The sequence below is a fragment of the Alligator mississippiensis genome, chromosome 12, assembly GCF_030867095.1.
Source record: "Alligator mississippiensis isolate rAllMis1 chromosome 12, rAllMis1, whole genome shotgun sequence".
In the NCBI taxonomy this organism is placed as follows: Eukaryota; Metazoa; Chordata; order Crocodylia; family Alligatoridae; genus Alligator; species Alligator mississippiensis.
Window position 1 is genome coordinate 6,115,278 of NC_081835.1, and position 26,112 is coordinate 6,141,389.

General features: G+C 44.9%; 1 protein-coding gene across 7 annotated transcripts in view; it reads right to left on the minus strand.

Annotated features, from left to right (window-relative positions):
• FRMD4B (FERM domain containing 4B) overlaps positions 1–26,112 on the minus strand; it is a 163,153-nt gene that overhangs the window by 8,527 nt on the left and 128,514 nt on the right. For all 7 annotated transcript variants that reach the window (XM_019499738.2, XM_059716022.1, XM_059716024.1 and 4 more), the window contains 11 exons: positions 24,982–25,065; positions 23,816–23,881; positions 22,488–22,545; positions 21,657–21,743; positions 9,756–9,832; positions 8,629–8,767; positions 8,017–8,158; positions 6,525–6,658; positions 6,318–6,437; positions 4,927–5,155; positions 892–948 (listed from right to left, as the gene is read on the minus strand). In XM_019499738.2, coding sequence (XP_019355283.1) covers positions 892–948; positions 4,927–5,155; positions 6,318–6,437; positions 6,525–6,658; positions 8,017–8,158; positions 8,629–8,767; positions 9,756–9,832; positions 21,657–21,743; positions 22,488–22,545; positions 23,816–23,881; positions 24,982–25,065 — 1,193 coding nt within the window. The remainder of the gene's footprint in view (positions 1–891; positions 949–4,926; positions 5,156–6,317; positions 6,438–6,524; positions 6,659–8,016; positions 8,159–8,628; positions 8,768–9,755; positions 9,833–21,656; positions 21,744–22,487; positions 22,546–23,815; positions 23,882–24,981; positions 25,066–26,112) is intronic.

Here is a 26,112-nt window from a genome sequence, read left to right on the forward strand (position 1 = left end):
CCTGTCCTGAACTCCCCATGTCTCCGAGGTTGAAAGCAAAGCCTCCCCTGACTTTGGTAGGTGCAGGTGCCCCTTGCTTTCACACTTGGGTGTGACAGCTTGGGGTGAGAAGCACATTCTCACACTCAGGTGTGACAGCTTGGGGAGAGAAGCACATTCTCACACTCAAGTGCTGACTGCAAATTTGAGGTCACAACATTTTAAAAAGTCACTAGGACTCACTAATGTGAAACTGCAATAAGTGAGACCAGAATAAGGCCTTCTCAATAACATTGGTAGCTACTTAGATGTTAGTGCCCAAATGACTGTGCTTCATCTCTAGTGGGAAGTTAAGCCACCACCTTTCCAGCCAGTGGCTGGACAGAAAGTTGAAAAACGTGCGTGCTAAAAGCAAAACACCAGTTCTGTGGCAAGATGCAGTTCATTACTTAGCAGACAATTATTTTCACTTTATATTTCAATATTTTCATGGTTTATAATACCTGGGCTGGGCACCTCCTCTTGGCTAATGCCTCCTTTGACTGATGGCTCACCCTCCGGAAGTGCCCTCCCCTATCCATGACTGTTGCTGAAAGGTTTATTTGTAAAAGTGTGATCCAGGTATCTCTGAAGATACATCCCATTAAAACAACAATCTCCCGAACAGATGATTTGCAGAGCAACGGGTTCACACTTTTGACCTATAAACTGTTTCAAACAATGGACTCTTGTTAAGCCTTTTCCTCCCTTTTCTGTATCCAAAAGCTTAGCAAAAAATACCTGGGACTGAAAAAGAAGATATAGGAAACTACAATACAGCATCAGGTCAAAATAAGACACTGAAAAGCAGTTGTACTACTATTTATACAGGCCCTTACAGGCTTCATAAAAGGAAAAGCACAAGCCACATACCATCATCATACGTTGTTGTATCAGACAAAGAGCTGCTTTCCGATGGGATGATGTCATCTGTGAAGGAAAATAAAGGATTTGAAACACCACAAGTAGAGGTTTCTCTATACTTTATACAGTATTTTTTAAAAGAGTTTCAGAGCCAGCTGGATCTGTTCTGCAATATGGTGGCAAAGCATAATTAGCCTTCCACGGTCTGTAGACACTCGTATTTGCTACTGAAATCTCATCTTATCTGTTTACCTTGTGACTTAATAAACTACTAATATACCGATGCTTGGTGCCGAACCTTAGGAGCATCTCACAATATCACTAAGCACATGTCTGCTTCTTTAAGCACCTAAATACCTCGGACAATTTAGCTGTGAATTACTTATAAAAATGGGACTTTTAGGGGCTTTTGATAAATTGGACAAAGCCTGCGCTTTGTTACATGGATATGAATCCAGAGGACCATCATGGATTTCCATTCCCTTATGCCACATATACAATAGCATGCTTGAAGTTTCCAGAATATGGCTGCTGCAATCTTTGCACTTTTTGTATTTATTTTTGGTGAATACATCAGAGCAGAAGGGTCTGATCTGACTGGACCACCTTGGGGCTATACAGGACCACCTTGGAAGGACTCTCATGCTCCAGTGTAGTAACCCTAAGCATCAGGGAGGGAAAGGCAGATAAGAAAAGAGCTGGTGATTGCCACAGCAGTTGTTTCCACGTCCATAGCCCAGCTGTTTCTTCCATCAATCATCACCATCCGCGCGCACAAACACAAGTTACACGCGTTGGTTATTCTGAACTCTTCTACAATGTCTGCTCACTGCGGTTTAGGAAGACAGCAACTCTGGAAGGGCGGCTGCTATCTAGAGAGAACCAGACTTGCCACAAATTCAACACAACCATCCAGGCCATCTATCTCCCTCCCTCTGTAGCTCATTGCTGGCCAGGGGCTCCCACAACTGAATTCAATAGAGGGCCAACATAGAGCAAAGGTGTCAAGATCTGGCTCGCTTCTAAGATAACGAATCTGAAGGTCTTACAATCACAAGCAGTTGAGGCGACTGAATCTAGGTAATGCCAGCCGCAGAAATCTCCCACACCACGGGAGAGGTGAGAGACAAGAAGTAAAAACTGTATGTGAAAGGAAAGATACTCAGGGTGGAAAGTGGCAATGGAGAGACTGGGTTTTGCAAGCACGGTACCTCTTCTAAGGACTGCACTAGTAGGAGCATTGCCAGCAGATCGAAGGAAGCAATTATTCCCCTCTATTCTGCACTGGTGAGGCCACATCTGGAGCATGGGTCCAGTTTTGGGCTTCCTACTACAGAAAGGATGTGGACAAGTTGGAGAGTCTAGCAGAGGGTGACAAAAATGGTTCGGGGGCTGGGGGACAGGACTGGTGAGGAGAGGCTGAAGGAACTGGGCTGACTGAGTCTGGAGAAGAGAAGACTGAGAGAGGATTTGATAGCAGCCTTCAACAACCCGAAGAGGGGTTCGAAAGAGGATGGAGCTGGACTGTCTGCAGTGGTGGTAGATGACAAAACAAGGAGCAATGGGCTCAAGTTGCAGCAAGGGAAGTTTAGGTTAGATATTAGGAAAAACTCTCACCCAGAGGGTGGTGAAGCACTGGACCATATTACCCAGAAGGGTTGTGGACTCTCCATCCTCGGAAGTTTTTAAGGCCTGGCTTGACAAAGCCTTGGCTGGGATGATGTAGTTGGGGCTGGTCCTGTTTGAGCAGGGGGTTGGACTAGATGTGAGCTCCTGAGGTCCCTTCCCACCCTCGTTTTTTGATTTTATGATGGTCTGCTGGGGGGGAGGTCCAGCGAGACCCCTGCATCTACAGAAGCAAGAGCAACCCCCTCTCCAAAGCTCTCTCCCTCGCTATATTCATGCCAGGAACAACGCTGAGCAACTCAGCTGTCTGGCAGTGGCTCCCCACTTAATTCAGTCAGTGTGCCAGACCACATGCACCATCTGCTGTGGCACAAGTGTCAGTCAGACACTGCTCCACGTGAAAGGGGCACCCCCAGAGTCTCCTGCAGCCAGGGTGTGCGAGCAATAGTGGCAAGTGTTGCAATGGAGACAAGTGGCATGGCCTGGAAGAGGGACTGTGAAAGTCAAATACGTGCTGAATCTCCTGTCCCCGGAGGGCTGGAATGAGAACACTGCAGGGCTGAATTGACAAATCAATGCCGCTATTTAATACATCATTTCCAACAAACCATTCCTGCAATCCACAGCTGCAATGACTCACGGCCATGCTTCCTGGCAAAAGGCTAACTCTCAGCTTTCTGCCACCATGTGCGTAGTGTCTGGGGGTGGTCAGGACTGCTTAAGGGATAAGCTCCAGATCCCCGGACAAACCTACAGGAATGCCAGGTCTGCCCTCCTGGCAGCCTGACACATGCCCAGCTGTCAGGGAAGTTGTGAGGCTGGGCTTGGGGTCATGTTTAGTCCCATCTTGGAGTCCTTACTCACCTGAGGCTGGCGGGACCTCCCGAGTCATCCAGACCACTTCCCTCCCATTGCACGTAATCCCTTACTCAGGGAAAACTCCCAGCAAAGTCAAGCCCCAGGAGTGAAAGGAGAGGTTGGAAGGTCGTATCTCCCGACTTCCCTGTTTTAACAGGGGAATCAACAAGCTCCATGGAGTGAACAACGGTGGTTTCACACCCACCGTCCCGTGGCATCCACATGGCTGACTGCTTTATCACTGACTTCCTGCCTTATTGCCACAGCCTGCTACTCATTTTAAAGGACTTCCAGAGCCAGTACCTACTATCTTCAACCTGTGGTTTGTAAACGCCAGGCTGGAAGAACGGATACTATCTCACCCCTGTCCACTGGATCTGTTAGTCCACTTGGGAAGGCTCAACAGCTTGACATTGTCATGTCTCCTCGACCTGCATCCCTTGCTGGACATCAATGCAAAATTAATTCTGAAACTCAACGACAGCAGTAACCCTGGCAGAAGATCTACATTATATGCGAACCCCATTGCTGTTGCAATACTTAGAGGGAAGAACAAAGGCTGGAAAACAGGCCCCACGCTGCCATGCCAGCTTTACATTTACTGAAGGTGTCAGCTGATATAGAGAGGAGCCCGTGTCACCCTCCCTTTCCACCTTGCAAGAGAAAGATGCATCTCATGAAACAATATATCCCCTGGGAGCAACAGAAAGTGCAGAGTGAGACCGATTAAATATTTTCAACCATGTGTACAGATGTTCCCTGGTGGAGGAGCTGTAAAATGTGTCCTGAAGCCATTTATCAGCAAAGAAAGCCAAAAGGAAGCATGAGATCCTTCAGTTATTTTTGCTAAGCCTAGGACTCTGCTTCACCTAGCTGGCATATGAATTGCTAATCCCTGCACTCTCCTATAAAAGAGCAAAAATCAGAACTTGCCTGTACTTGGGAGAAAGCCAGTAAAAAGGAAATAGCACTGCCAGTGCCTCTCTACTTTTAATAAAGTAAGCCCCTCCTTTCTGGGATCTACATGCATCCGTGCCTGTTCCCCATCAGTATCTTAATGGAAGTCAGTACTTTCTCATCAAGAAGTGGATTCTTTGCTGCCCAATTATTTTCCATTTTTTTTCCACCATTGGCTGTGCAGAAAAATCCTTTCATTGTACAGCTCAAAATAACAGGAGGGGGATCAGTGTTGTACCGGGGCGCTGGGATAGCTCAGAGATCCTGCATGCAGCAGCTCATCTCGGCAAAGAAGCAGCACGATGTGTTACAGAGCAAGGTACCACGCCCGTTTCAATGCTGCCAGCCTTTCCCTGCACGCTAATTCTTCGGTCTGTCCTGGATGCTAGAACAAGCCTGCACTTGTGCTTAAGCCTCTCCTCCAGCATATTCTGCCATAGCTCTCATATGCTCTGCTTTGCATGCGAGACGATGTGTCAAGCACATCTCTCCTCCTTCCCATGCCCTTGCCATGGGCACACTAATGCTATAAACCAAATGGGAACTGTAACATGGACATTGTTTTTTCATCCTCACCATCATGTGGTGACTCCCAGCCTTTACCTGGTATAATGAGGGTTGATTTCTGGGTTGGTTTTTTGCCGCTCTTGATCCGGTATTTGTTAATGGAATTCTCAATGTCTTGCAGCTTTTTGACGGCGTCCGTATAATCCTGCTTCCTCTTCTTCTTCACGTTTTTGCATAGGTCCGGCTCGCTAGCCAGTTTCTTTGCCGCTTCCACCAGCTTTTGCTGTATGAAGAAATTGCTCTCCAAGCTTTGTAAGGTCGGGTCCTGCCAATTGGTGACATGAGCTCTGTGTTATTACACTGGGTTGCAGATGGAAACCAGGCATATACATTTACCTGAGTCAATGAAACACCAGGCACCCCGTATTACAGAATTAAATCTTAAGTGAAAAGAAGTATTGCCAGCATACTTGAAGGCTTAAAAGACTCCTGCAATCTCTTGCTCAGCTCTCGTGTGGAGGCCTCTGGACAGGTTACAAAATGGTCAAATGTGGGTAACTAAAGTGCAAAACCTAAATCCATGTTTAGCGACCCAATTTTTACAGCGTGAAACATCTCGGCTCTATTTGAAACCGAATCTTGCTCTGCTTCACTTAGCCAGATGTAAAACTGCTATCGTCCCGGCTTCGTTATAGGGCGTTGAAGGCTTAATTAATTAACGTGTGTAAAGAACTCTAAGAAAAGCCCTGCAGAAATGCTAAGCGTGTTATTAAGCGATGTCACAAGGGTTTGCTACAACAGGATTTCACACTGGCTTGTGGCAGCCCGGTGAATCACGGCGCAGAGCTTTTGGTGGCAGACGGACGCAAAGCATCCACAACCCCACACTCTGCTTAGAGAAGAAACCTGGTTACATCCAGCCTTTAGACGTGAGTGGGACTGGTGTCTGCCCAGAGACTGTATGGGATGTTGCTTGTGATCACTTCCCTTGCCAACCCCAGCCAGCAAAGTGCCTCCTGAGCTCCATGGACAATGTGAAGTGATTTGCCCTGGGGGGAGCCTGTGTTGTGCCATGTAGGCAAATCCCCACCCAGTGGCACAGTGGCCCTGGCATGCATAGATGTACTACTGAACCCCGTTCGTCTATTGAGGCTCCATCAAAACCTCAATCACTGTCTAATTCAGTGCCTGGAAGAACAAACCCAATCACAGAGTAGGCCGGTGCCTTCGGAGACTGCCCACCCTCTCTCAAAGTCAGCAGTCGCATTTCCACTAGCTTCAAACAGTGCTGCATCAAGCCTTCCTGGGGCTAGACTTCCCTTGAGCTAACTTGGCTTCAGGGGCTGCAGCAGTGGACCATACCGGGACACCCGAAGGCTCCATTTTAACCTTGGTGTCAGCATGTCTATACACGCGCTCAAGAGCTGGAGTAACTAAAAACTGTTGGGTCAAGAAGTCGGCTGCCCTCTGGTCACCGAGAAGCTTACCTCTTCGCTGGGAAGCAGGTTGTCATCCAGTTTGAATGCTGTGCCTACGCGCCTTCTGACCGGAGGAGGTTTCTCACCCGCGCTCAGGGGATACTCCTTCGGCATCTTGCCAGTCAGCTCCTGCAGAAGAGAAAAGACGCTCCACTATCAAGAGGCCGGGGAGGAGGCGGTCCAACACCCTGCTGCAATTCGAGCGCCAGTCCTCACCGCTTCTCGCAGGCAGATCTTTTTCAGCTCCTCTACTTTCTGAAGCAGCTTTTCTTGCAGCAGCTTCTCCTTCTTCTTTAGCTCCATAATTTTCTCTTTCTTTTGCTCCTCACTGGCCTCTGAATCCTGAGACCCTGAAAGAAGAAAACAACTTCCTTTCAATATTCACAGTGGGGTAGACCTGTTTCCTTCCTTTGCCGACAATACAGGGCTCAATCCTGCAGGCTGGGATTTCCCAAAGGGACAGGGGCAGAGTTAAATTTCCTGTGAGATCTGGAGCTCTAAACTTGTTTTTTTCCCCTGATAATCCTGTGTGCACTTTCATACGTGGACACACAAGCAAGCAGGGCATTCGTTTGTGTGCTTGAGTCATGTACATACACAGAGCCAAAACACACCCTATTTTATTAGACAAGTCTGGATTCCACTCTGTGGGGCTGATGCTGCACACCAGCCGACACCGCACTTCCCGGGCATGTAACGGCTGCAGGTTCAGTAAGCAGGTAACAGGATATTGTTGTGTCCCACAGTATAATACTCTATGTAGTGCATTTCTGTCTCCTCGCTCACAGCAAAATGGGTGGTTACATTTATAAATCAAATCTGCATCATCAGTGTATATATCTATATGAAAGAAATGGTGTCAGTTTTCATTACACCCAGGGTTCACGGTGTATTACAACCTTTTGGGAGTGTTGGTTGTAGCCGTGTTAGTCTAAGGAAATAGGCAGACCAGTTTCTTTAGGGGAGATGTGATATATTCTATTAGACCAAGTAAATAGTTGGAAAAATTGGTTTTTGCAAGCTTTTGGGCACAAACACCCTTTTTTCAGCTATTTAGCTGGTCAGGCAGAAAGGTGTTTGTGCCTGAAAGCTTGCAAAGAATAATTTTTCCAGCTATTTCATTTGTGTTTTAAAATGTGATCTCTTTTATTAGACCAAGTAAATAGTTGGCAGAATTGTTCTTTGCAAACTTTCGGGCACAAACACCCTTCTTCTGCCTGACCAACTAAATACTTGGAAGAAGGGTGCTTGTGCCCGAAAGCTTGCAAAGAACAATTTTGCCAACTATTGACTTGGTCTAATAAAAGATATCACATTTTAAAACACAAACTAAATACTTGGCAAAATTGCTCTTTGCAAGCTTTTGGGCACAAACACCCTCCTTTCTAACTATTCAGTTGGTCAGGCAGAAGAAGGGTGTTTGTGCCCGAAAGTTTGCAAAGAACAATTTTCCCAACTATTGACTTGGTCTAATAAAAGATATCACGTTTTAAAACACAAACTAAATAATTGGCAAAATTGCTCTTTGCAAGCTTTCGGGCACAAACACCCTTCTTCTGCCTGACCAACTAAATAGTTAGAAGAAGGATGTTTGTGCCCGAAAGCTTGCAAAGAGCAATTTTGCCAACTATTTAGTCGGTCTAATAAAAGAGATCACGTTTAAAAACACAATCTTTAGCATCTTGAATTCACTCAAAACAGACGTTACCTGAGGAGATTAAGCTGCCGTTGCTGGCCATGATAAGCTGATTTTTTGCCTCCGAAGTCACCAGTTTGGAAACCTTCGGCGTTCCCATCTCGGTCAGGTCCATCGCTATATCGTCCAAACTCCTGGCTGAAGGAATTTTTGCCTGAAGGAGTTTAAAAAAAAAAAATCCCACATCCTCAAGTTACTTAATTAGCTTCAGAACAAAGGGTCACAGAAGATGACATTTCACACTTCATCTCCCGGTAAGCGAAGCGCTAGGCCAGCGCCACCGCATGGGAGTTTCGGCTTTGGATTTCACTGCTTAGGGTACCCTCCCCCAAGCTGAACCATCTCTCAGCTGAAAACCCGACTATTTGCACAGCATTCAAAATGAACATGAGAAAGAGGCGAGTCACAGGGCAGACAATGCAACCTCCCGATTTCACATCACTTGGTGGCAGGCTGAAGCAGACTGAATAAACCAGGCTCCTGCTTAATAGCTCACATCACGGCTACAAAGCCCATTTCTCTGTGCTCAGGCAAGGTTGGTTTACTCTCGAACAATGCGTATGTAAGTGCATGCACGGAAGGGAGCAGCAATTTTTGCTCACAGTAACTTGTCTGGTAACTTACTTTGCTTTGTTTTCTGTCCAAGTAAAACTGGTGTTGACTGATTGCCATCACCCAGATGGATTTGATCAGGGAAGTGTTTGCATACCAGGTCAGCACTACAAGTCCGCTCTGACCAAAAGTCCTTCGTGACACTGAAATTCTAATGGGGCGAGGAAGAAAACAAGAGAGATGAAAGCTAAGGCTGGATCCTTTCGGGTTGAAAATGCATGCATCGCCTTTCTGCAAATCAGCCTGACAACCTTTATGCCAGTGGTCTAAACACGACCCCTAGCTCTGTGCATCCCCATGCTCTGAACTTTCCCTTTATATTACAACGTGGTATCACCACCATAAAGCCCTTCCCCGTTGAGTTTTGCAACCCACTGAAACTGAAAATAAGGAGGCTGCTGCTCCAGCAAGTGAAATGCTGCTGAGAGCAGAGGTCAAGGGATGGGCTCATTATAAATCTAAACCAGGGAACAGAGCGAGAGGCCATGCAGAATATTGCAGGGGGGTTGGAAGAGCGTCTCCGGTGTGTTTTGCACTGCTTTCCAGATGGAAAGCAAAGGGAGCAGCAAGCCGGCTGGGCTTGTCTAATGGAGAAAGGAAGGAAATAGGAAATCCAAAGAAGGAGGGTTTCACTGGAAAGTCTTGTGAATGCCTAACTAGCAGTGTCCCACCTGGTCCTCGCATAGAGGGGCTGGGAAGTCACTGCTAAACTGGGGGTGCAAATGTATAGGTAGAGGTCACGTCCTATCCGCCCAGGGAGGAGTGAAATCCCTCTCTGCTGCCCAAACCACATCTAGGGCTGCCATAAACAGTCCCACTGAGAGCACAGCAGGGGCAAGGGGCTCCCCTGGCCGTCTCGTATGCAATTTGAAAGGACAAAAACTACATTTGTGAAGCCTTCTGAAGCCTCACTCCACATTACCGACGGATCCCAGAGCCCTTTTGGGGCTCTGCTCTTCTTCCGGGTACCTAGTGGACACCAGGGACCACATCCAGCCCATATCTCGAGCAAATGATCAGGGCCGTGGTTTCACGTAGAAATCCACGCACTCCTGATTCACTGCAGCTCTGTCGATGAGAAGATTAATCAGCGGATGACTAAAGCTTTCCAGATGCAATCGCCACCGCCTCAGCCTCACCTGCGAGGATCATGAACCTCCACGGCAAATTTCTTCTCACGGAAGTACAGGTTTTCCAGCTGCTTCCATTGAAATAACTAAGAGAATTGGGAGAGAAGGAAACAAAACGGTCACCCCAAGGATCACAGCAAACTCTCTGTTTCCACCAGCGTATTCATTCCAGCGGGGAGTTCGCACCGGCACAATTAATATTTAACCATAAAGCCATTACCATGTGCAAGATAAGGAAGAGGCCCTGTTATACGCTGTGCCTTGCACAGGGCTGATTTTCGTTGTGAAATCCTCTGCTGTCCCGAGCAGCCTTTTCTACCTTGCTGTCAAAGGAGGCGGTGTAACAAAGCCTGCTGTCCGGAGAGCAGAACCGAAGGGATTTTTACGCCGATTAAATGAAGCAGCCATACTCAAAACGGTGATACACAGGAAGTGAAGAAAAACACGCCCTTCCCCCCCTGGCCTTTTCTCTCCCAGTCCGATGCAGAGAGCATGCGGGAGCATGAGCATTGCAGTATGCACCATCTAGGCGACCCTCATCCCGGTGGGATGGGATTTTGGGAGGCTTGCTTTTTTGGGGGGCAAGGAAGAGTGGAGGTCTGACATGTGGGAGGAGGGGTCAGGGCCAGGGAAGAAGCCGTGCAGCACTGCGTGCTTCTCTAAGGAAGCCAGGGATTTCCTGAGAAGCGCATCCCTGCCGGCGGAGGACAGGGTCGGAGAGGACAGCGCTTTCCAGGAGGCACCCTGCACCTCCATGGGTTTTCCCCACTACTACTGCATGGGAATTCACTCCCCTCCTACCCACCAGGGCTACAAGATCAGGGTTGGCATCTTTTCAGCATGGCACATTTTAATGCTGTTCCCCTGCAGGAGGGGGTTTCTGCAGAAGGGAACAAGGGTGCAATTTTTAATTTTAATTTTTTTAACTCTCAGCGGTGGCAAGTGTGCAAAGCCACTTGAAGCCCATGGGGCTGCCCAGGCACAGCTAAGGATCCAGTTCAGCTTGCCAAACCTCTGCAAGAGAGACAGAGAAAGCCCTTCAGACCCCAGGCTGAGTGCAGGCTTGGCAGGGAAGGGGGGAGAGATTCCTTTCACTTGCAAACTAAGCAACTTTGCTCTGGAGATCAGCATGAATATGAAACACCTCCTCCCCCGAGATCACATTTCCAGCATCACTTTTTAAAGGCAGGATGAAGCTTCAAACTTTCTAGCCAATTAATCAACACTTCATTCACTGGAACACAAAATATTCCTGTTTATCCCAACTGCATGTTACAGCATGAACAAATGTCAAGTTTCATAAAGCTAAACAGTCTGTCCTGCTTCATTTTAAATGCACTTATCACAGGTCATAAATAAAACATAATCCAGATCATATGTTTGTCGAGAAGTTATGGTCCTGCTCTCTCAATGACCCTTCCCTCGGAGGAATCCTGTTTAGTCAAAGATTTTCTTTGCCAGCGCTGCAATTTATTATTGTGAAACTTTGCTTCATTAAAAAAAAAAACACCCCAAACCCTTGCTCTAATGATAAATGTAGTTTGCTTAAAAGAACCATTTATTATTTCAAGATCATGCATGGGTTTTTTTGCAGTGCAGTTTATAACCAAACGGTCAAGTTATCTTTGCATTGCACTGACACTCAAAGCTGCCGGTGCTAACAAATGAGCTGCGTGGATGCTTTTTAAACTGTATTCCTTGTACTTTATGCTGTTCTCCTCAAGAAGTTAATTCTAGCAACAGTATAAGAAAGAAAAAAACCCGGGGTCCCAAAATGCAGGGCCCTGGGGGAGTGCAGCCAGGATGCAGACCTGTCACACACATATGTGCAGACCTAGAAGCTATTCAGGTGGAAGCAGCCCAGGTTCCCTCTCCTCCTCTGCAGAAGATCCAAGAACTATTTTATATATATCTATGTAGATATATCTAGATATATCTATCTATCTATATACATAGATATCTATTTTATAGATATCTATGTAGTTATATCTAGATATATCTATCTATATACATATATATCTACATAGATATCTATTTTATAGATATCTATGTAGTTATATCTAGATATATCTATCTACATAGATATCTATAAAATAGTTCTTGGATCTTCTATATCTAGATATATCTATGTAGATATATATATGGCACAAACACCCTTCTTCTGGTCAAAGACATCACATATACCCAAAGGACCTCATCTGCCTATGTCCTTAGACTAACACAACAACCAACAGCCCTATATATTGCCCCAACATTTTTCTCCGAATAAAACAGCGCATGAGGTTCCCCAAAACTCCCATCTCCATACTCACCTACTTACAAAACCTCTCTTTCTTCTTATCTTTTTGGCTTTTAAGTCCAAAGGAGGTTTAAATCAAATGATAGTCCATGTTCCCCTTCCCTCCCCCCCACCCTACAACCAGTTTCTCTCACTGAAGCCGTCTTGGTTTGCCTCTGCTACTGAGTCCTGGCACTTAGGTGTAATTCTAGTTTCACAGACATCCTCCCACTGCTGACATCATGTGCACCACCACCCTTTCCCTGCAGATAACTAAACAGTGGAGAGAGGAGGAAAGCCCTAGGCGTTTCAGCCAGAAGGGATGTGCCTTTAAGAGAGATGAGCACAGCAGGATTCAAATGGAAGTGCCTTCAGCTTCGGGCTGATCTACAGCAGAGGTGGAAAGCACTATCCCAGCATCGCCTTTACTCACCTGGTGAGCGGTGACAGGTCCCACTGGAAAAGTTACACTCTGTATGCCAGCTTTGCTTCCCTTCCACTTGTGTCCCACGCTCATAAAGAGCTACGGGCGTGAGCCCTTGGAAACAGCCGCCCCCTCTGCCTTATCACTTACAAAGGATGGCTTTTGCTCCCTTGATCATTTCCTCTGGACTTCTGCTTTTTATTTTATTATTTTGCCAGGATACAAGCACTACGTGCACCCTGCATACCTGCAGGTTGTGGGAAACCAGAGCGGCCGACACAATTAAAGACAACCTGTTCTGCAAGTAGACGGCGCGAACGAGGTGGGGCTTGGCATGTGGATAAGGAACTTCCCCTGGGGGATGCCTAAACTCCAGAGAAGAGATTTTGGCCCCCCACACAGACATGAGGAAACGGGAATGCACATTTTGACCTGCTGGCTCTACCCAAACAGGAGGCATCTGTGTATGGGAATGCACTGCCAAATCTTTCTGCAAGCAACTATTAGTGTAATTAAGCATACCAGCACTACATGGCCTAGTTAATCTTCCCTTCCCACCCAGAGAAAGAGTCCCTCTGAGGGTTGCCACCCTAATCCCCACCGTGAAAAGCACTGTTAGGAAATGAGTTCTGCTTCTTTTCTTTCCCACCATGGGAAAGACCTAAAGCCCCTCATGCAAGGTACCCAAGGTGGGGTCCTGTATTCCCATATGCAAGAATACCCTATGCCCCCACAACTTACTGGGCCCCAGTGCTGCACCCCACTTCCTTCCAGCATCACTCCACTGCAGTCATGCTCTCAGGGTCTCCCCGGTCATGACCACCTCTGGGAAGCTCACACAGGATAACAGAGCTGAAGATCGCTTCATCTTTCCCCTGAATCCTTGTGGGGCTACGGTGGCAGGAGCAGAGTCCCCTACTCATGTCCCAGACGCTCAATATGCAGGTCTCCCAAGTGTGATTTTCATATGCATATGAACTGGCCAATTTTTCCCCTACCTCTGCTAATCTTGTGCATCAATGTGAGCAACTAGGGGGAAATCCAGGATGATTGGACAAATTACCCAGACAGGATATATCCACCCATATCATTCTTAGACTCAAGTCTCAAGTCTCGAGTCTTGACTCAAGTCTAACAGTGATTATTAATAGAGAACCAGCAAAAAAAAAAAGTGTTGTCAGATTCAGACCCTCTAAAATAGCCAGTCACTAGGTTTGTAGACTCTTCTGCCTTCTTATAAAGCAGCAATAGCACTCACAAATGGCACTGAACATTTGCAAGAGAGTCTGGTTTGACAGCCCTGGAGAGGGGGGGTTTCTATTTAGCTCAATTCACACACAACAGGGGCAATATGAATTGGTAACCCTTTACAAGGGCTTGCCTGCTTCGTTCCCCCCCCCACTCTGTTTGCTCCTCCAACCGGACTAGATATCAACCACTAAACTCAACCAGGGGGAATGAAAAGCAACTCCTGTTCTCAGTGGTGTCTGCTCTGCATTTCGCTGCACAGATGCAATGCATATTGCCTTTGCAATACAGGAGTATGAAGGCAAAAAGGTGACTTTGGTGCTGTGTTGAATCCATGCTACATAATGCAAGCACTAATTAATGGGGGTGTAGGTTGGAGCTGTGTTGGTCTAAGGCAGGGGTGGGCAAAATGTAGCCCGGGGGCCAGATACAGCCCGCCAGGCCATTCTATCCGCCCCATGGGGCCCATAAAAAATTTAGAAAATGAATAGTTATCTGTCCCTGGTTGCCTGTCATGCGGCCCTCCATGGCTTGCCAAAACTCAGTAAGCGTCCCTCTGCCCAAAATAATTGCCCGCTCCTGGTCTAAGGACGCAGACAGACAAGGCAGCCCTAATTAATAGCATTTACTACATCTATACTGCAATGGCTCTATGCAACCACATACTGTATCCGATTTGAATACATGCTGCAAACTTACTAGGACTTTCAAAGGTATCTGTAAAGGCATTAAAACTTAAAAGACCGTAATACAAATCAGTGGCTGTCCAACATCAGCACGAACACTACAATATTTAGCATTTCCAGCTTCAAAGTGCTTAATTAACTATATTAGGCCTTGCAACATCCCCTTCAGGGAGATGCTCTTTGTATTTACAGAGTGGTAAACTGAGGCACAGAGTGACTTGCCCAATGACACAAAGAGAGGCAGAAGAAGTAGGACAAGCATAAATCAGGATCTCCTGACGCCCCGGTGATGTCTACACTGCAACCCGCCTTCTGCAACAAACCAAAGGCGGGCTGTAGCTGCCTACTGTACCTTCATAGTCTAGGCACAGGACACAGGGCGTGCTGCTGCTACGTGGTCGAAAATATGTTCAGATGATTGTGCCTGCGTGCAATGTCACTGTTCAAGCTTTATACAGCATCTACTTACATAAAAACTGTTGAGAATAAAGTTTGCTCTAACAGGGATATGTGGGTTCACCATGCTTATCTGAAAGTATAATACATATTTTATTTAAAATATAATACATCTAAATAACTCAGTTAAGATATTAGCTCTTAACTTGCATGACAGAGAATTTAGCTACTTAATGTTATTTTCCTGTAAGTCTATCACTTAGCTGCCTATCCTCTAAAAACATTTACGTTCATTCTCTCACACAGTTTCCAATGGATCTTAAACATGTTTAAAATAAAACAAATCACTCTGCCGTACTGTCCATTTGCAAAGACTAATTATGAAATCAGGTATGGACAAATAATACCTAGTCCATCTGATGATCCACAATTACAGATGAGTAAATTAAGGCGGGTCCCTGCTAACATCTGAAAGCAATAGATACAAGTCATAAGGGACAGAAAAGCCTCTGAACACTGGAGAAAAATCAAAGGGAAAGAAACAGATTTGCTCAAGCTACTTTAAAATCAGATTTTCCAAATCAGGGGCCAAATCCAAAAGGTTTGAAACTCCCACTGAGCACATGCGAATCCTACCCCAGGCTAAATGTTCCCTAATTTCCAGTTCCCTTAAAATACCTTTGCAACAAAATGCAGAGAGAAGCAAAAAAAGAAAAAAATCTGGAAACTTTATGCAGACTTTTAAGGTCAGAAGAAACAATCAGAAATAATTAAAATGTTTTCATGAGAGTTTGGCAATGTATATCGCTTTGAACCAAATGAGTAAGCGCACCTGAGCTAATAAGGGTTTTTTTCAAACTCTTTTCCAACCACAAGCTTGCCAAACCCTTAATAAGCCCATGCAAGGCTCCCATTTCACTTAAAGGGAGGCCCATATAGCTCTCCAAGTGCAGGATTGCTTTTTTCAAAGCCAATACCAAGGGAAGACCCTCAGAGATGACCACTAATTCCCCGCGCCACACGCCGTGCAGAATGCCACTGCCCAACAGTAACATTTGAACGGCTTTTCCGTGTCAACTTTGGACGTGACCTGTACATTTTAGAAAGCTAAACCTAGCAAAATTCATCAAGCCATGTGACTGAGCAAAAGAGAAAAGACTATTTAGGGATGTATAAACATCATCAAGGAAGCAACCATTCAGCAGCAGTGATGTACTAATCATTAGATTAACCTTCACGTGACTCCCTCTCTCATAGATTAACCAGTAGACTATTCTTGTCTATCGGTTTTATGGCAATAGTGATGACCAGCTCCAGCCACAGACTGGGTCCCACGTGCCCAGCACTGTAATGAATACAGAATAAATAGCAAGTCCACACCTTAAAGAGTTTGCAATTTAGAGCGGAGTCCCCGCCTTGCATTTCAGGAAACAGGCTAGGAACAAATATGATTTATAGGAAGACTGCATACGTGTTTGGGGGTGTGTTATAAGCACGGGGGGAAAGTGCAAAGTTTAGGTACAGCAACAGAAGCTTAATTCAAATCAGCAATGTGAAGAAAACAGTGAGAGAGAAGAAGCAGGATCAGTCCTGGTATGATGCAGGTGCACAACAAAACGACGCCTCCTTTCCGCTGGCAGGAGGGAGAGCACAGTTTGCATGTCCATTTATTTGCATGACCACCACTTATTCCCTGAAAAGAAACTTCTATAACATAATGAAAAACCCGGGGAAGATGCTTTGAGTCATTTCTGATCTGCAAAGAACTCGGTTTATGGACCACACGACTGCACCAAACTGGAGGAAGTGAGACATCTAGGAAGGAAGAGACCATTAATAGCTAGTCATTTATCTGCAATCCAGGCTTTAATGAAGTAACTCAAATTAGAAATGACTGTATGCAGTAGTACACGCGTGTATTAGCCAGTGACTCAGGGATCCCAACTTTGTTATACTGCTTCAAGCAAAATAAAGACATATAAATGTGTTGGACTCGTTAAAAGAAACTTCATCAAGAGAACAGAACCATTCGTGTGGCTTTAATAGCGGATTGAAGTCATCCATGAAAGACGCTATGATTTTCTTAGCAGAAATATTTGCTTGAAAAATGCCCTATGAAAGCATTTAAATAAGATGCAACTTATGAAAAGTTTTGAAGAAACCCTCCCATCTTCATCTCTTATTCCTGACAGAAGTGGAGACGTCGCACTGTGTCAGCAGGTCTTTAAAATCAGCGGTCTGATTTCATTGGATTATTTTATGTCTTGATCATTTATATTGGAGAGGTGTTGGCTCGGTGCACCCACCTATCATGGGCTAATTCCCCAGACTATCTTGAAATCGGGTCTAAAAACTTGGAATCTCAAAATACAAAACGTCAGGCTTTGAGACTGGTTCGACTAGCCAGGCTCGGCACACCCAAAAGAACGGGCACAGACACAGCAGAACGGTGCTGGGGATGAACACAGGACACTTGTGACCAGAAGGCAATATTCACTTATAACCACATCCATCTTGTGGTTATGAAGACTGGAATCCTTTGGCTTTAAATATGCCATAAATGATCACCTGGCAGTGCCTGGAAAGTGCCGATTATGCCCTTTCTATTTTACTGCTGTAACCAGAGTTTGCTCCTTTCAGAAAGGATGTTCAAGCTAGTCTGTGTGTGCACATGGCAAGTAAAGACATTCTTTACATTTATCCACTAGCTGAGATGCCATCACTGGGTTTCGGGCTGGTCGCACCGTGAAAAGGGTTTCTATATATGAAATCTTTCGACTGAAGACAACCTGTGCAGAACATTTTATACTTAAGAAATATTTGAGTATCTCCAAATAAAATCAAACCGTGTTCTCCCCCCTCACTTTGTCCGCAGTAAGGGGAACAAATATCTTGCAAGGACTATCTAGACCAATATAAACAGCATCTCTCTTTGAACAGGTGAAGCTTAAACAATACTTTGCATCTGGAGGGAACTGCATTTCACAGAGCAGTCTTATTACCAGCCCCGTGTTTACATTAAATCATTGTGTTTGCTCCCTATCTGGATTCTGAATCAATGGCTTCTCCTTGGTGAGAAATACCACACAGTAACAGAGCTCTCTGCATAATTAGATCAACTGGCTGGGAACCCAGTGGAAATGCCATTGTATTCCAAACAATTGAACTATGCAGGTCAGGACACTTTCATTAGGTAACCATTCTGCTGGAGAAAACTCTCAGCATCAGCATTTAGACACCTTTCTCTTAATTTCTTAAAAGCTTATCATAAGCATTATCCATTTGCAAAGCTAGCGTGCCCTACCAGCCATGCTTTGTAAGGCCACTCTAAGTGGCGTTATTGCAATTTCTGTAGACTTGGTGCTGTAATGAATACTATTTTTTAAAATTTGGGCTTTCAGGCTACATTCAGCGACAGGGGGGTGTGGATTATGAACCCAAGTTACTTGCCTCCAAGTGCTTAAAGTGGAATCCATCTGAGCCATATACACTATAATGCGTAGCTAATATGCAGTTCATTTTCCTCCGATTTGCACTTTCATCTCAGATGAACAAGGCATGTTCCATAAATGATGCTTCTCAGAAAGTGCTCCTCCATTTCCAGAATAATCACTGCCCCAGAGCCAAGTACTTGTATTGGTTATGATTGCAGTCGATGCCAAGCTTGTCCTTAATTTCACTGGTGTAGGGCGTGTATTAGGAATGAGGATAAGTCCTCCAAAAAAATCTGCTGAAATACTGCATTTCATCTAATGATCCAATCTGTTCAACAAGGCTCAAAAAAATGCCAGGCCCAAAACTACTTGGCACAGCCTTCCCCAGCTGAGCAGCTCCTAATGAGGGCAGGCACCCTGACTTCATGAAGATGACCTACAGGATTGAGTGATGATGAGTACTCACAGGAGGAAGCTTTTGCAGGATACAGCCAGTGGCTATACTAGGGTGCTGGCCCTGCCAGCCCCCGTGCAGAGAGGAAGCCCCATTTATGTTACATGTGAACAGACTATTTCACCACATCAGTTTACACACTGGGTGCATCCACATGTGCTATTAGCAGGGAGCAGTGAACTTGGGTGCAGTTTGCATTGGAGTTTATTGCTCCCGGGTGCAGCATTTACACGTGCGCCTGGGACCGCAGCACACGGAGCAGGGGTAGCACAGCAAGGGCCCTGTGGGGTCAGCCTGCGAGCCCGGAGCTGCTCCCCCACAGCTCAGTGTGCTGTGGAGGGACTGCCTGGGGCACGAGGGTACTTCAGTGCGGGGCTAGGTGGCAGCTAGTCCCGTGCTGTAGCACACTCGTGCCCTAGCCAGCCCCGGTCACCATCTACACACACGTTGCAGCGGAGTAAATAACTCCACTGTGAGATAGTACTTGTGTTGAGCAGGACTATCCTACGGCGGAGTTAATTAGTTTAGTTGGGCCTAATAGTGTAGGTGGAGATGCTTTACTGCAGAGCTAATTAGTCAACTCTGCAGTAAAGCATCTCATGCACTCGCTGTGTGCACCAGCCAGCTGTGGGGCAGACTGAATGGTCTTTGTGGTACTCCCCCCCACCTCCCACATGTTATGAATATGGGCTTCAAGAGCTTCTGAGGAATGCACGTTACCAATGGGAAATAAAATAAAATAAAATAAAATAAAATAAAATAAATGCAGCCCTCTCTGGGTTAAAGTACGAGATGGAAAAAGGCAGACTGTGATTACTTCCCTGGAACAGAGCCAGAGCACTGTGGACTCTTGCTAAGCATCACGTCTGAAACTTTCCCACCCCAACAAGTATCAGTGGATAGCTGCACACCAATTTATCACATATGTCTAAAAACAGGAAAACCCCGCTTGTGGGTTACACTGTGACTCTGCATCTCCCTCTCTCTTTGCCGAAGAGGCCCACGCATATGTGCAATGCAGCTATCTCGGAGGGTGGAGCACAGTGAGGATTCCCTTAACCCTTTAACCAGTACTTAGGGATAAATCTCACCAGGCTTTGGATCCAGGATGCAAACAATATAACAAACTTAACAGAAAGCAGATCATTTTGACTCCATGAAACAGAGCAAAGTAAGAATTTTCCTGAAAACCCAACGGTATCAACACTTTGGGTCTGAAAAGTGGTTGGATTTCTCATCCTCTCCCGCTGTTCTGCATCCTTTAGCTAGCAATGCATTGCTTCTGCTGGTCACAAACCTACTGACAGACCTCCTCTTCTGCCCCTTCCGATATATTTCCAGCTTGGACTAGTTATTTAAAATTAATTTGGCTAGTATTTCTAGCCAAAACACATGGCACGGTCTGACAGGGAGGAAGAATGTGGCAACACATCTGTGCTAAAACTAACAGCTGTATGGCATACGGAAGCATCGTTCCTCCAAAACCCAGCAGTATCTGTTCACCTCTGTGCGCTGACTGTATCTCTTTTCTCCTTGAAACGAATCTACCCCAAGTACCTCCCCTACTGCCGTTCCCAAACACAGAACCACCCTTTGTGTAAAGAAACCATTTGCGCATTAGTCCTTAGCTTCCTCCTTCCAAGTAGGCCTGTGAGCTCATGTACTCAAATTAGGCACAATTTCAAGCAACTTTACTGGTATCAAAGCTTTCCCCTATCCCTGCCTCACTTTCAGAGTCCCCCTCCCCTGCGATTTGTTTGCTAAGCTGTATCATTATAATGACAGCACGATGGACAAGAGTCATTGGACCAACATTTCCATTATAAATCCTATCACTGATTGGCACACAAAACTCAGACTGCCAGGGTGTGGCTGCTGCTATCTGGGCCTTGCCAACTTCAAACTTGAAGCTTCCTAACATGGCTAGTGTTGAACACTGTAACCCCGCAGATACAAAAGGGGTTAACTGAAAGCTGGCTCTCCCAAGTGCTTATGGTGCATTGAGAATTGGATTCCCCTAGCCCTATTTATTGCAGTGCTTTTAGTACTTTCAACACCTCTGCAGGGCACCCAGAGCTTGAACAGTATTTGATATTAAAGCTCTAGTACTGCACACCCAAACTTCTTACCTACCAATTTGCTTACATACGGCTTGTAATCAGTTGGTGTTTGCAACTCCATAACACAGGGCGAAGGTGGGAATCTGCATCGGCTGGAACCGGTACCCGGTTTAGCAATTTATAATCTCAAATCTAGTGCATGTATATACATGACAGCAAGTCCTATGACCAAACGTGGCCCTTGCATTAAACAAACCAGCAGAGAGGAACTGAATTAATTTGGAGGATGTAAAAGTATGAAGACAGGTAATGAAGGAAATCACTTAGTAGCTGCCCAAAGAGAGAAAAAGAGTGGTAAGCTTCAGAGGGATTACCACGCTGAATTCCTACTGATCAATCTCACATTAGGCATTTTCATGAAGCCGTGGGCATTTTTATACCTGTTGTGGGACCGGGTGCTTTAAGGAGCGAGCCGCACTAATTGAAACAGCCCACACATCACGTACATCAGTGTCCCCGTGCTAAAAAAACAGCAGTAAGGCACTTTTAACTAAAGCTCACCAAACATGTTTTATTTCAAAGCACCCTGCCACCATTTTTTCAGCACGGAGACATGCAGGGACGCTGATACACGCAGTGTGGAAAACTGCCAGAACGTATTAAATGTCCAGCGTGCTGCAGCTGGATTTCCAGTGTGTTGGAGCAGGCTCCACGCACGTGTATAGGACCCCCGTGTTTCTAGAAGCTGATGCAGAATACGAACCTACCAGTGCTATTTACACGTTTGAAGGATCCTGCGAACTTGTGTGAACCTTTATCAAAATAAGGGATGCAAAAAAAAACGAGTTCACAGTGAGCTTGGGACTCAAAGCAGCAATGGCTTAAAAATGTACACATTTCCACACAACATAGAGAAAAAATACAACTTACTTTTCTAGGCTTGACTTTGTCTTGTAAGTCGTACTGGCCGATTCCTTTATAACTGATCCCAAGCCACCAAGGGATTCCTTGTTTATCCTGTAAAACGGAGAAGGACGAGAACTACGATCTTACCCAGATCTAGGTAAGAGTATCTACACATTTCATCCTGCCACAAGCATCTGTGGGCTGGGACAGTGAATAAACTTGCCATCAAGCAGCAAGGTTGTTATTGAAGTATTAATTTCTGCGCGCTCTCCATTCAGCACAATAAAACCCTTTGGTTCATGTCGCTCAGTTATCTAGGATTTGCTGCTCATCAATTGAACTATTTCACCCCTCTCAAAAAATATATATATTTTCAGGTAGAAATGTAGGAAGCTATGTTAAAATGCTGCAGGGCTGGGATGGCAGAGAGTGGCACGGGTGCCAGCGGTAGCTGCGTTTCACTCGTGAAGCCGACATCACTTAGGAACCGTCTTCTGTGCATGCCATTTTCCTAATCTCAATTAACAGCATATCATGTCTCTGGAGAAATGTTAACTGCTTAAAAAGATATAAGTGATAGCCAGCATGATCCCATTTAATTAGACGGATACAGATTTAGCTCCTGATAAGATTACTGAAGATTTCACTAAAAATTCCCTTCTGTGTTCTTGGGCACATAAGTGATTTTGCTGTTTGCCAACAGAAGAGTTCCTATAGAACAAGGAAATAATATATGGCTCAAAAACCTACTTTTTAATACTTTCAGACAGATAGCCCATGGTTAAATTATTCCTTTAAGAGGACGATGGTACATCACGAACAAAAAAATCATGCCACTTATGGACACGGACTGACCTTTACTCCATAGTAATGGACTCCATAAGTGGGCAGGGCTTCCACCACTTTCATGTACCTGCAAACAGATTGATAGAGATGAACTGCTCTGCAAAGGATAATGTCTCTTCATAGGTCTTCTTCTGCTTATGAATTCACATTGAGTTATTTGCCTTAGGCAGACAAAGTCTCCTAATGAACAAGGGCCCTAATTCATGCAAGACCCCAGCACACACAGCTGGAGACAGAGGTGACACGCGGGCCCATCCAATGGTGACAGCAAAACTCCAGAGTATGCGAGACAAAATGCTGCAGACAAAGTTAAATCTTGCCCACATTTCCTCTTGTCCAAAGTCCAGAAAGCAAGGACTAAAATGACATGTTCCTCAGCTCTTTTCCAAAACACTGAAGGAGCTGCTTATACTTATTTAATTCTACTTCCTTAATTATTATTTCTACTGACTTGGCCAAAATCATCACCTCAAGAAGAAAATGGTTTGTAAAATAGGACTATATGTACCACTGTTTCATTAAATATTTAGGTGACTCCATGGCTTAATGAACCCCTAAGAGGACCGTTTATTCTCAGTTCCTGCCCAAAAAAGCACTAGGATTTTCTAGCAAGACTTTCATGGATACACAGAAAGCTGCAGTCACACAACTGAGTGGGGCCAGTTTCACGCTGCCTACCTTATGTACCTATGCAGCTTGCTATACACCTCTAGGTCTGTACTCTACCCTTCAATCGTCTCTACTTTGCCCTTTGAAAGTCCAATAAGCTCAGTGAAGTTAATGAGAATCCTTGACCTATTTAAAAACCAAATTCAGCCCATTTTAAATACTAAATATGCATTGTGTTTTCCCTACAGAGCTCAAGGCAATTCTTTTGAGGGGTGAAAACTAACTGTTAGCAAAACAAAGTAGGGAGATCCACTCTTGTGGAGCTGGCAATAAAATGAGGTGATAAGCATTTTTGCATATCTAAGATATTTAAACAAAGGAGTGAAAACCTAACTGAGAATTTGTGAAATGCAAAATGGGACTTTGATCCGGAAAGCTTGCAGAAAAGGACAATTTTCTTGCCATTTTCCAGTTGGTCTAATAAAAGGTATCATTTTGGAACCACGAGTTCTAGTTTTTTTGTATGAAATGCAAAATACAACTTTGCTTTAGTTTAACTTCAATATGGTTTAAAGCAGGCAACAGGTTTATTACCAGAAACATCATTGCTACAGAAATGGGGAAAAGGTTCACAAGGACTGTGGGCATCGGCCCAGCCTGCCTTATCTTTTGACAACAGAAAGGATTTAAAAAAAAATGCCCTCCAGGTGAATAAGTTTTATACTCACTGAACAATGGCTTGTCCTCTGCTCAGGCCTTTAATATTTATGTAATGCTCAATCACTCTGTCCTCACTGCAAAATAAGCACAGAAACCATTTCAGAGGCTCGGTGATTTTTTTTTTAATATCCAATGTTTGATGAAGTTCAGATGCACATGCAACGTACACAAGATATTTCACTGAGCATTTCTCACTGTAGCTTACACTCGATCCCCAAACTTCATTAGTGAGAATGGACCTTCTGTCCGATCCTTCACAGAGGACACAAGGTCTCAGATTGCTAATCAAGTCATTGCTTCAGATTAACCTGCTTTTATATACAATCTACTAATTGTATACAGTCCTATCAAGAAGCATGAAGCACCCACACTTCAAATGACAAACGCTGCACACATAAAAAAGATAAAGTTATAAAAATGAGGATTTTTGCATTCTTACGTATTTTTCTTCCTTTACAAATGAAACAACGGGTTATCATCACCAATAATCTTTGCACCCTATTCCCTCTCCTAGGCTCAGGATTTTCCTCTGCTAAAAGTAGACATAAAATTATGCATTCAAACCTTAGCCACAAAGAATAAAAAAATAAAACCAGGCTAAATGAGTTAGGTGCCTGACACAGGCAAAAAGCAAAGGCTTATCATAAGCCATTAGTACAACCCTGGAAATGACATAATACAGCAGAGCCTCGAAATAAAACCAAGTAGGGGATAGTGGACCGAAGTCAAGGGGCTTGATTACAAGTATAATGGTCTCTTGTATAATCTTGTGTATTCATACCACACGTGTGATAGTCCTTACCTCTGCGTGAAATGCATTCAAGTCACATCACTGGACTAAATCTGTGTTTCAGCTGCTCCAGGGCTGTTTGGGCTCACCTTGTTATAAAAGATAGGAGCCATTTGCAAAATCCAGACCTAGCAGGAACTTGGATTGCCCAAATCTCTCCAGCATTTGGTGCTGTTCTGATCCGGAGATGGTTTGACTAACTGTACAGCATAATACCGACTGGATTTCCATTTCCCTACACGGTGAAAGTGCTTGAAGCAGTTGGGAATGACGTGGTCAGGATGAGCCCCATGTACAACCCCGTAGAGAAGAGGTGTCAAGCTGACGGCGTCATTCCCCACTGCTACGGGCATTTAACATTTCTAATATTAGGAAGGAGCTTACCAGTAGGCAAGTGATGGATGCTCCTGCAAAGTCTTGGTAGGAAAGACAGGCAGCGTCTTCAAATCTTTCCTCGTGTTTTCATCGCTAAAAGAGATGAATAATACGCAAGTTACTGCTGTTGAATCATCCGCGCCGTCATCAGGGTCAGCAAAAAGATCGAGCGGCTGGGTTTTAGCTACCCAAGAACCGGTCCCGTCGCCCCATCTCCTGGCTGTCACAGCAACGTAATTCTATCGGCCTTCTCACATAACCGCTCTGCACAAAACGGCACAACGTAGATTGGTGCAAAAACTCATCGCGAATGCGATACGACTATTGAGGCAACAAAGCTGCTGAAGAAAAGAAAAGATGGCATTTCTCTGCTGCGGAGCGGTGGCCGAGTTAGGAAATCTGCCCTGAGCAGCTAGAGATGGGAACCAGAAGAGACTGTGTCATTCTCCAGCTTTACAGGTTCATTTTTCCGGTGTGCGTTTAGTTCAAACCCACTCACAACAGCAACCTACCCGCTGTAGGTACGAAAAATATTTAGTAGTCAAAAAAAGATCTAGAGCAACATTTTCTAATTGAACTAGGAAACTGAAAAATTTGTTGCAGGACCGGGTAACTTCTGACAGGCCTGAAAAAAAAAATCAAAATGCACAAGGCACCACGGTTTACGTTGATCTGAGCAGCCGGTCTAAGCCCAAACCAAAATGTTTCCTTTCAAGCTGACAACCCAAAATTCAAGACTGGTGAAATATTCCATTTTGAACTACCCAAAAGAAGGTTTTTTTTCTGCTCTTGTTATTCTACAGAAAACTTTGCTAGAGTTTTGGGGTTTTTTTGGGGGGGGGTGTTGTTTGGTTTTTGGAGGGGGTTAAGCTTTTGAATCAGGTATTAACATATCTGAATTTCCCACAAGACACAAATTCCATGTTTTGACCTTAAATTCTGTGATAGAAGACAGATATAAGCGTGAACTTTTAAGGGGGGAAAAAGGCACCCACTGAAGCTATCGACCGGAGGCAGCATGGAAACAGTTAATATTTTCGGTTGACATGGTTCATTAATTAATCAGCTGAAGGTTGCACGCCTCATTTCTGCAAAATTTCTGCATGCTTTCGCAGCGGCAAGAGCAGGCACAAACATGAC